The sequence below is a fragment of the Gopherus evgoodei genome, chromosome 1, assembly GCF_007399415.2.
Source record: "Gopherus evgoodei ecotype Sinaloan lineage chromosome 1, rGopEvg1_v1.p, whole genome shotgun sequence".
Classification (NCBI taxonomy): Eukaryota; Metazoa; Chordata; order Testudines; family Testudinidae; genus Gopherus; species Gopherus evgoodei.
In genome coordinates, this window is record NC_044322.1 from 271,738 (window position 1) to 283,951 (window position 12,214).

At 44.3% G+C, this 12,214-nt stretch overlaps 1 protein-coding gene across 1 annotated transcript; it reads left to right on the forward strand.

Moving 5' to 3' along the window:
* Positions 1-1,303: 1,303 nt before the first annotated feature.
* LOC115645466 (olfactory receptor 52E4-like) lies at positions 1,304-2,257 on the forward strand. Its single transcript, XM_030550144.1, has one exon. The coding sequence runs from the start codon at positions 1,310-1,312 to the stop codon at positions 2,255-2,257; it is 948 nt and encodes a 315-aa protein (XP_030406004.1). The 5' UTR covers positions 1,304-1,309.
* The last annotated feature ends 9,957 nt before the right edge of the window (positions 2,258-12,214 follow it).

Below are 12,214 nucleotides of genomic sequence, written 5' to 3' on the forward strand. Positions count from 1 at the left end.
CTTCCAATGAGATCTTACCTACTAACTCCCTGAGTTTGCTCAAGTCTGCCTTCCTGAAATCCATTGTCTTTATTTTGCTATTCTCCCTCCTACCATTCCTTAGATTCATAAACTATCATTTCATGGTCACTTTCCCCCAAGTTGCCTTCCACTTTCAAATTCTCAACCAGTTCCTCCTCATATGTCAAAATCAAGTCTAGAACAGCCTCTCTCCTAGTAGGTTTCTCCAGTTTCTGGAAAAAAAGTTCTCTCCTATACATTCCAAGAACTTGTTGGATAATCTGTGTCCTGGTGTAGACAGCATGAGATGAATTCTTCCATCGACCTAGCTACCACCTCTCCGGGATTACCTGTGCTGAGGGGAGAACCCTTCATATGTGTAAATAGTGTCTATATTGAAGCACTATGGCAGCACGGCTGTAGCATTTTAAGTGTAAACAACCCTCCAAGCAGATCTTCCAGGAAAAAAAAAACATCCAGTCTGGATCTGCCAATATCTGCACCCTCTCCAAGTTTTCAACATCTTTTTTCAAATGTGGACCCCAGAATATTACAAGTATCTCTAGATATTACTGGTTAGGAACTGTTCTCTCTCTGTCCATTTGAATGTAAACTGTTCCATTCTTTATTTTCCTCTCATCTATCGCCTCCCCTAGTCTCATACAGTTTCTTGGAAATCCCCTTTCTATCTGCTACTGCAAAGGGAGGATGGATAGCTCAGTGGTTTGAGCATTGGCTTGCAAAACCCAGGCTTGTGAGTTCAATCCTTGAGAGGACCATTTAGCGAACTTGGGGTTTAACCAAAAAAAAAAAGTCTGGGAATTGGCTCTGCTTTGAGCAGGGGGTTGGACTAGATGATCTCCTGAGGCCTTTTCCAAGCCTGATATTATATGATCCTCTATAGAGAGAGGGTCACCATAACTGAACACAGATCCAAAGCAGTTTATTCTCCATCCTATTATAAGGCATATCCACCTTAGTGTTTCCTGTTGGTGCCTATTATCATTTCCCACACATGGAGCACCATAAAGTATGGAATTTGCATAAGTAGGGTCATTTTTTCATAATTAATTTCTCTGAATAACAAAAATGTCATTTTCAGTGTATGAAGAGTGACCAATCTGTTTGCCCCATGAGAACAGTTTCCGGTAGCACATGCAGTGTCTCATATTAACATTGTCTCTCCATCCAGGCATTTGTACTACGACCATCACCCTAGAGCTTGGGCACATACAGAAAATCAGGGGACATACAGTACATGCAGGAGACACCATTCTGCCTCAAAGTTGGACACCTTCTCCCCTACTCCATGTCAGATACTAACACAACCGACTTCACCAACCCCTCCACCTTCATCCTGCTGGGCATTCCTGGCCTGGAGGCTGCCCATGTCTGGATCTCCATCCCCTTCTGCACCATGTACATCATAGTCATCTTGGGGAACTTCACCATCCTGTTCATTGTGAAGAGGGAGCCAAGCCTCCATAAGCCCATGTACTATTTCCTCTGCATGCTGGCAGCCACTGACCTGGTCCTGTCCACGTCCACTCTACCCAAAATGCTGAGCATCTTCTGGTTCAATTCCAGGGAAATCAATTTCAGTGCCTGTCTCATGCAGATGTACTTCATTCACTGCTTCTCAGCAATGGAATCTGGGATCTTTGTGGCCATGGCTTTGGATAGGTATGTAGCCATCTGCGATCCCCTGAGACATTCCACCACCCTGACAAACCCCACGGTGGCCAAAATCTGTCTCACTGTGGTACTACGCAGCAGCATACTCGTACTACCCAATCCCTTCCTGGTGTGGCGGTGCCCCTATTACAGAACCAACATCATCCCCCATACCTACTGCGATCACATAGCTGTGGTCAAGTTGGCCTGTGCTGACATTAGTGCCAGTAATTACTATGGCCTGTCTTTGGTATTCTTCATCACAGGTCTGGATGTGTTTTTTATCGCTGTGTCCTATACTCAAATTCTCAGGGTTATCATAGGCCTTCCCACAAAGGATGCCCGCCTCAAGACTTTTGGGACCTGCATTGCCCACGTCTGTGTCATCTTAGCCTTTTACATCCCCAGTCTCTTCTCCATCCTGACACACCGATTTGGCCACAATGTGGCCCCACATTTCCATGTTCTCATTGCCAATATGTACCTCCTGGTGCCCCCCATGCTGAACCCCATCATATACGGGGTGAGGACCAAACAGATACAGAACAGGCTGCTCTGGATCTTTGCTCATAAAGGGACCTAAAGTTTTCTCTTGGTGTTCTGGAGTGCAGAGCCCTCTTTCCTGAATCACTTACTGAAAATAAGAACATATGAACAGCCAAAGTGGGTCAGACCAAAGGTCCATCTAGCCACTATCCATCCTATTTCTAACAACGGCCAATGCCAGGTGCCCTAGACAGAATGAATAGAACAGGAAATAATTAAGTAATCCATTCCCTGCCACTCATCCCCAGCTTCTGGCAAACAGAGGCTAGGGACAATGTCCCTGCCCATCCTGATTAAAAGCCATTGATGGACCTATCTGCCCCATGAATTTATATAGTTCTTGTTTTGAACCCTGTTATAGCCTTGGACTTCACAACATCCTCTGGCAAAGAGTTCCAAAGGTTGACGGTACCATGTGTGAATAAACACTTCCTTATGTTTGTTTTAAACCAGCTGCCTATTAATGTCATTTGGTGGCCCATAGTTCTTGTATTATGAGAAGGAGTAAATAGCGCTTCCTTATTTAATCTCTCCACACAAATCATGATGTTATAGACCTCAATCATATCCCCCCTTAGTACTATTTCCTCTGCATGCTGGCTGTCACCAGCCTGTTTCTGCCAACATCCATCCTGCCCAAAACACTCAGCATCTTCTGGTTCAATTCCAGGGAGATCGATTTCAGCGCCTTCCTCACCCAGATGTACTTCATTCACTGCTTCTTAGTGATAGAGTCTGGGATCTTTGTGGCCATGGCTGTTGATCACTACGTGGCCATCTGCCACCCGCTGAGAGATTTCCCCATCCTGACAAACCCTGTGGTGGCCAAGATCGGGCTTGCCGTGGTGCTGCATGGTGCCATGCTCCTACTGCCTTATCCCTTCCTGGCGAGGTGGCGGCCATATTGTAGAACCAACATCATCCCCCACACACACTGAGAGCACATGGCTGCGGTGAAGCTGGCCTGCACTGACACCCGTGTCAGTAGTTACTATGGCCTCTCTGTGCTAATCTGTGTGAAGGGTCTGGATGTGTTTTTTATCACCATGTCCTATACCCAGATCCTCAGGGGCACCTTCAGCCTCCCCACAAAGGACGCCTGGTTCAAAACTTTCGGGACTTGCAGCTCCCACTTTGTGCCATCTTAGCCTTCTACATTCCACATCTCTTCTCCCTCATGCACTGGTATGGCCACAATGCAGCCCTGCGCCTCCATGTTCTCATTGCCAACATGTACCTCCTGCTTTCCCCCATGCTAAACCCCATCATCTACGGGGCGAGGACCGAACAGATCTGGAAATGGCTGCTCCGGCTCTTTACTCATAAAGGGACCTAAAGTTCTCTTGATACTTTGGATCTCGGACCAAACACTGTGCAGAGCTGTTTGCTGACATGGTGCTGGGCCCTCTTCCCTGAATCACTTACTGAACAGTCAAAGAGACATTAAACCCTTTCCTGACCTTACTGTGCTCTGTAAGAGCGACAACCTGGGGAATGCGTCTATGTAGAACTCATTGGGCTGTCACATTTCCAATTGTTGCAAACTGGACCCCTAAGAACAGCCATACTAGGGCAGACCAAAGGCCCATCTAGCCCCGTATCCTGTCTTTCAACAATGGCTAATCCAAAGTTCCCCAGACGGGATAAATAGAACAGGTAATTTTCAAGGGATCCATCCCGTCACCCATTCCCAGCTTCTGCAAACAAAGGCTAGGGACACCATCTCTGCTCACCCTGGCCATTGATGGATCTATCCTCCATGAATGTATATAGTTCTTTTTGAAACCTGTCATAGTCTTGGCCTTCACAACATCCTCTGGGAAAGAGTTCCACAGGTTGACTGTGTGAAGAAGTAGTTCCTTTTTTTTTTTAAAAAAAAACATCTGCTGCCTCTTTGGTGACCTAGTTCTTCTGCTATGAGAAGGAGTAAATATCACTTCCTTATTTACTTTCTCCACACCACTTATGATTTAGAGATCTCTGTCATATCCCCCCTTGGTAGTCACTTTTCCAACCTGAACAGTCCCAATATTATTAATGTCTCTTCATATGGCAGCTGTTCCATATCTCTAATCATTTTTGTGGTCCTTTTCTGAACCTTTTCCAATTCCAATATATCTTTTTTGAGATGGGTCAACCAGATCTCTGCACAGTATTCAAGAGGTGGACATACCATGGATTTATACAGAAGCAATATGATATTTTGTGTCTTATCATCGATCCTTTCCTAATGATTCCCAACATTCTGTTCACTTTTTTGACTGTCGCTTCACACTGAGTGGATGTTTACAGAGAACTAGCCACCATAACCCCTGGGACCCCGTCCCTAACCCTGTCTCTTCTGCCAAAGCCCCACACCCAAATACATCTTCCCTCCAAAATAACTTTAGCTATGTGGTGTTGTGTTCCGTTAATTCAGGGTGGCTGAATGCACATAGTGATCAGATTCTGGGTTATACACGCCCCTCAAATCCAGGGCAAAATAACCATTGATCTGACCATGAACGGTGTGACGATGCGGTTCTGGCGGGACCCAACTGAGAGTGCCAGTTCAGGACCAATTGCTCAAACAGGGCAGTCACAGCCCTAGGCTGGGGTTTTTCTACCTCTAAGGCAAACCAAACCAGCCAGACAAAAATGACTTCAGTTTCACCCCACTGGCTAACCGCAAATCACACAAGCAATTTCCTTTGGCACTCCAGTCTCCCAGTATCACCACCAGTGCCACCCATCCTGGGGATGAATGGTTATGAAAACCAACATCCCAATAAAAGAAAAAGGTTCTCTCGATCCCAAAGGACAAAGCCCCAGACCCAGGTCAATATACACATCAGATCTTACCCACAAGTCACGCTGTTGCCAATCCCTTAGAATCTAAAATCTAAAGGTTTATTCATAAAGGGAAAAAGATAGAGATGAGAGCTAGAATTGGTTAAATAGAATCAATTACATACAGTAATGGCAAAGTTCTTAGTTCAGGCTTGTAGCAGTGATGGAGTAAACTGCAGGTTCAAATCAAGTCTCTGGAGAACATCCCCAGCTGGGATGGGTCATTCAGTCCTTTGTGCAGAGCTTCTGTTTGTAGCAAAGTCCCTCCAGAGGTAAGAAGCAGGATTGAAGACAAAATGAAGATGAGGCATCAGCCTTATATAGGCACTTCCAAGTGTAGGAACACTTCTGTATTCTTACTGTGGAAAATTACAGCAAAATGGAGTTTGGAGTCACATGGGCAAATCCCTGCATACTTTGCTGAGTCACAAGGCATATCTGCCTCCTCTCAATGGGTCAATTGTGTAGCTGATGGTCCTTAATGGGCCATCAAGCAGGCTAAGCAGAGTGTAGTAAGTGAAGGCCCTGATAAAGGCCCAGTTTGAGGCCTGAGGCCTCAACTAAAGTAATGGTCAAGACTTTGCTAACATAAAGCAAAGTGAAGCTTTGAGTCAGAGGCAGGCCCTGCTCACAGAAGCTGGCAAGGAAAGGGCTGATGCTGCAAGAAGATACGTACCTAAAAGGTACTGACACTAGAAATCAGAACATTGACATACTTGCATATTCCACATAGATAACAAGGAACAGGCCGACCCATCCCAATGACAGGGGCAAAAGGGTAATAGGATGGATAGAGTTGTTTTGATCGAGCCAACATGTACAAGGTGAGAGGCGGCACCTTACTACGTAGAGGGGTTGTACCTTGCTGCATAGAGGGGCTGCACCTCAATACGTCAGGAGTGATGTGTAACTTGTTTGTACTTGTGTATAAAAATGTATCCCTGGGCGATGTCTTTGTCCGGCCGAGGGGGCAGTGGAAAGTCCCGCCACTGACTGAGCCGAGTCCATTGACCGTGGGCACATATTAGTAGTATGCCTTTTACTAGAGTAACAAACTAGGGGAACTATCGTTGTGTCCATACGGCAATAAACCTGGCCAACGTGCCTTCGTACCTTACTAGACTCTGTGGTCATTGGGGGTTCTCTTCGGGTCTGTTGTTTCAGCTATTTGCGCAAAGCTGGGACGGCACACAGAGGGAACACACGCACGCAGCCGAGTGATACCAACAAGGAGAGAGCAGAGCACCACACCGGTAGCATCTGACAACAACACACCTCTGACAACACAGAGCTAACACCAACTTGTCAGGGGTGTCACCCAAAACTACAGCACCAATTTGGAATACAGACAGTATACAGTCAAAACTTATAACTTCAACTACAAAATGATACAGAGATACAGACAGCATAATCATAACCAGCAACCCATAACCTGGTCTTAGACACCTAATGTGACCCCCTTTACATAAGATTTGGTGCCATTACAGGACCTCGGTTGCAAACCATGTTCTATATGGTCCCAGTTTATATCAATAACAGCACACCGCCAATGCAAAATTGATGCAGGAAGGGATGACACAGACATTTCTGACTGCATCCCAAGAGCTCCCCATCCTTGGGTCTGTCTTACTACAGCTAGTGTTGGGTTAGAAGCCATATCAGTGTATAACAGAAATTGTTTATCAAAGTCATGTTCAGTAACATGATTGAATTTTTTTTATTATTTTTATTTATTTATTTATTTTTTACAAACTCAAGGTAAAACTTAGTTTGAACAACCGTGGATTGGATCTGCCCTTGCAGCAGGATTCCTGTATGTCTTATATGAACCTGCCAAGAGCTAAAGAAACTAGCTATTTTATCTGTACAAGCTCTGGCAAATGTTTGGAACCCAATTAATATCAAATCAACATAGATTTTAATGTTGTTCACAGTAGACAAATTTTGGCATTTAGCAATGCAATCAATATGGTAGCGTGCCTCAGTTTCCCCTTTCCTAGTGCAGGTCAGGTCTGGAATGTCTTTTCCCCTGTGAAAAGTTTCAATACTGTTTACAGGCATTAACTGTGAAACGTTAGTATAGCAAGGCCTTTTAACATAAAGTGTGTTCTCATGTACTGCTTTCAACACATTCAAGGGATTTTCAAAAGGATTGGGCACATTGTACATTCTTACAATTCTTGGTAATAGCAACACATTAGTTACAAAAATCACCATTAGCAATAACAACAAATTCATTGCAAGTGTCCATTTACAATTAAGTTTGTTATGCCACACACCTTTGGCTCAATACCATTGGAGTTTGGGAATTTTAGGGTTAACTAAATTTTGCAAAGGGAAGCCAAAAGTTTTCTCTTTCCTTCTTGTCCTGCAGGATTAAACCCTGATTTCTCTTGCTTAACCAAATTTACTGGCTGATGGGTGGGCTCCCTGTGCTAACAGCTATTAGCAAGTCTTTCTTCTCCCTACCAGCCAGGTAATTTGCATTAACACAAACACCAGCTTTTAATTTCTTAGCTGCCACCAATTTCAATGTTGGACTCTGTCTTACAGAGATAGCACACAAATCCAAAGGGTTTAAGGGTGAGAGTTTGTTTGCTCTTTCCTGGATCCTCAAGTCTTTATCCATAAAACTATTCTGCTTTGAAACACCAGTAACCCAATCTGTTCTCAGATCCTGAAGCACAGGCTGCTCACTTACAGAATCAGCATGGAGACATTCCTGTCCCAACACCATTGTCTTCCCAACAAGCTGGCCAAACCCAGGCACTTGGTCGTAGGGCTGTTTAAATTCCTTAACAACTTTTACTCCATCTGAGACCGTCTCAAAGCTATCCACACTGGATTTTTCAAAAGGAAAGTCAGTGGATCCATTCACAGTAGTTCCTAACAGCAAAAAGTTTTCTAAAACTTCCTTGATTAAATCACTTTCACACTCTTCAGTTGTACCAAACTGCCTGCACAGATTACCATGAGGATTTCTTTCCTTAGCAACTTCTCTAAGCAACAATTCACCCCTTACAGACATTTTGCTCTTACCTTCTTCACCTAGGGCTTGCTGTAAAGGAACACTTTCCTCATTTACAACAGACTTCTTCTGGGTCTTACTTACATTCAGGATCACCTTTGGCCCATCAGGCAGATTTCTACCCATTTCCCTTTTAGGCAAACTTATAGACTTACTAGATAAAAGTTTAGAGGTTTTCTCCTTCCCTCTGCAACTTTCCTCATAGTCACTGGCCACCTGCACGTTGTCAGGCTCAACACCCACAAGTTTAGGAAACTTTTCCTCCTTTTTACAAGTTGTTAAACTGTCAGTAGGTAACACAATTAAATCACCTTTTTGCTCTCCTTGTGCCCTGGCTAGGGTATCACCCTGAGCAGACAGAGCTGCTACACCCTTTTCCAACCACACATTAGCAACGGGCAAATTACAAGCACCAGAATTGTCTGGTCTTTGGGATTTTGCTATGACACTCACTGGATGCAACCTAGTCACAGTGCCATTCTCCCCAGCAGACACAAACTTAGGACCATTCCCTTCCTGGGCTTTCGCTGTATTTACAGCCAACTCTGAGACAACTGCACTATTCTCAACCCTCACAGGCTGAAAGGCACCTTCTGTCTGCTCCACAGACACAGAAAAGCTGGAGACACCTTCTGCTTCACCAGACACACAGCTTGGGATCTTATTTCCCTTGTCCCAGCACACAGGGCTGTTCACAGACAACTGCTTGGAGACTGAGGTAGCTTCCTCCACAGGTGTCATAACTTTCCTACTCAGATCTGAACCTTAGAGTTCAGAACATGAGAAGCTAGCATGAGACCTCCAAACTTAATTACCAGCTTGGATCTGACATCGCTGCCACCAGCCAGAGAATTCCAGTGTCTGGCTCACTCTGATATCCCCAAAACCTTCCCTAGGGAACCCCAAGACTCTGATGCCCTGAGTCTCATCACAAAGGGAAATAACCCTCTTTCCTAGAGTACCCAGGGTGGGGAAATCTGGGAGGAGGTAGATTCCCTGCTTCAAGTCCTTGAAACACTGCACTGAGAAATCAAATATTTCTCTCCCCTCACCCAGAGGTTATGCAAATTCAGGCTTAGTAAATCTAACACAAAGAGATTCTCTCTTCCCCCCTGTCTTCTTCCTCCCACCAATTCTCTGGTGGGCTGCAGACTCAACCCTCTTGAGCCCCTACTAGAAAAAACTCCAACAGGTCCTAAAAAGAAAACTTTATATAAAAAAAAAGAAAGAGATATAAAATGGTCTCTGTATCAAGGTGACAATATACAGGGTCAATTGCTTAAAGGAAAAAATGAACAAACAGCCTTATCCAAACAGAATACAATTTAACACATTCCAGCAACTACACACATGTAAATACAAAAAAAAAAAACCAATATAAACCTATTGTCTTACTATCCTTGTACTTACAACTTGGAAACAGAAGATTAGGAAGCCTGGAGCTTCCTGTGGTCATTCTCAGAGCCCAGAAAGAGAACAGCCCAAAAACAAAGGACTCACACCCAAAACTTCCCTCCATCCAGATTTGAAAAAGTCTTGTTTCCTGATTGGTCCTCTGGTCAGGTGTTTCAGGTCACTGCTTGTTAACCCTTTTATAAGTGAAAGAGACATTAACCCTTAGCTATCTGTTTATCACAATAGGCAAGTCAATACCCCTGACAGACACAGGCACATTTCCTTCTCTGTCACATTTCTCCACACACGAAACAGGTAAGGGATAGGGACACTCATCTTCCACTATCCTTGTCTTCCCACACTGCAGACTAGACAAAGCCATCAGCTCACAAGGCTGCCTAGGCTCCTCCAAACTTTCCCTACCAGGCACATTGCCACTCCCCACAGATAAGCTGCTACTTTTTTCACTACACTGAGCTACTTCCAGCAAATCACAGTTACCCATTTTAGGTTTACTTTTACAAGCTATACTAGCCACCAATCCATTACCCATTACAAATCTACCCTTTCCTTCCTCAGTCAGGGCTTCCACCTGACCATTTACTTGAATCTGCTCCTGAGAAACATTTTCCTCCCCAATGAGATCTTTTTACTCTTGATCTAACTCCAGATTCACTTCTGAGATGTTAGACAGACATTCAGAAACTCCATTCACAGACATACTGCTTTCTTGCACAGACAAACAGCTATTACCCACCAGGTTAGATTCCCCCTTTCCGTGGCCATAGCAAAACTGGTTACACACAGAAAACTGCCCAGAGTAATACCACAGATCAACATAGTTATAAACTGGATTGTTAAGAGGATACAGTTTCTGCTGTTCTTCCCTTGCTTCTTTGACTTGGAGCTGAAGTCTGGCAGTTTTTTGTTGCATCTTGTGAGTCTCCTGTTCCAGCTCCTGTTGCCTTTGTCGAGCTTTCTCCCCAGCAGCCAGCAGTTCCAGACGCCCCTTACGAGCTTTTTCTTCTCATTCAGCAGCTTCTTTCTCTCGTTCAGCAGCTTCTTCCTCCAGCTGGGCCAAGGCTTGCTTCTCTTTCATTTGAATTTCTGCCAGTTTTTGCTCATATTCAAACTGCAGGCTGTCCATCAGGGCTTGCAGTTTCATTGCTTTTGCTGATGCTTTCTGGCTCATGGTCACTGATATTTAACCAACTAAACTCTCAATTCCAAAATTGCAAATTTGGATAGCATGCGGTTCTGACCCAAAGCTTAATTGACCTGGTTCTGTGGATCCTGCCGACTACGCCACTGTGACGATGTGGTTCTGGCGGGACCCAACTGAGAGTGCCAATTCAGGACCAATTGCTCAGATAGGGCAGTCACAGCCCTAGGCTGGGGTTTTTCCATCTCTAAGGCAAACCAAACCAGCCAGACAAAAATGATTTCAGTTTCACCCCACTGGCTAACTGCAAGTCACACAAGCAATTTCCTTAGACACTCCAGTCTCCCAGTATCACCACCAGTGCCACCCGTCCTGGGGATGAAAAGTTATGAAAACCACACCCCAGTAAAAGAAAGAGGTTCTCTCGATCCCAAAGGACCAAGCCCCAGACCCAGGTCAATATACACATCAGATCTTACCCACAAATCACGCTGTTGCCAATCCTTTAGAATCTAAAACCTAAAGGTTTATTCATAAAGGGAAAAAGACATAGATGAGAGCTAGAATTGGTTAAACGGAATCAATTACATACAATAATGGCAAAGTTCTTAGTTCAGGCTTGTAGCAGTGATGGAGTAAACTGCAGGTTCAAATCAAGTCTCTGGAGAACATCCCCAGCTGGGATAGGTCATTCAGTCCTTTGTGCAGAGCTTCAGTTTGTAGCAAAGTCCCTCCAGAGGTAAGAAGCAGGATTGAAGCCAAGATGGAGATGAGGCATTAGCCTTATATAGGCACTTCCAGGTGTAAGAACACTTCTTTGTTCTTACTGTGGAAAATTACAGCAAAATGGAGTTTGGAGTCACATGGGCAAATCCCTGCATATCTTGCTGAGTCACAAGGCATATCTGCCTCCTCTCAATGGGTCAATTGTGTAGCTGATGGTCCTTAATGGGCCATCAAGCAGGCTAAGCAGAGCTAACACCAACTTGTCTGGGGTGTCACCCAGAACTACAGCACCAATTTGGAATACAGACAGTATACAGTCAAAACTTATAACTTCAACTACATAATGATACAGAGATACAGACAGCATAATCATAACCAGCAACCCATAACCTGGTCTTAGACACCTTATATGACCCCCTTTGCATAAGATTTGGTGCCACTACAGGACCTCAGTTGTAAACCATGTTCTATATGGTCCCAGTTTATATCAATAACGTCACAAACGGGCATTGCTCCTCTGCATTGAATTAGATGCAGTGAGGCTACTTGTGTGCTATGATCTGTGGAATTGCAGTCCTTTTTAAATAAGAGGAATTTATTAAAGAAACAGCCAAAGAAAAACCCAAAACAAAATAAAACAAAACAAAAAACAGCCACAGAAACAGGTTTCCACACAGCTCGGTTTTCAGCTTTGTCTTGCTTTTTTACCAGGGACAACACACTACCTGGAACTCTACAGAGAGGACCAACAATGTGCTGCAAGGAACCAAATCAATGCAGCATGTGACTCAAAGGCTCTGATTAAAGCATTTTGGTAGCAGGATATTGAACATATTAAATAATAATCTCCATTT

Bases quoted from the DNA above. Each gene is read 5' to 3' on its own strand.
- LOC115645466 (XM_030550144.1), top strand. From the start codon at position 1,310: ATGTCAGATACTAACACAACCGACTTCACCAACCCCTCCACCTTCATC.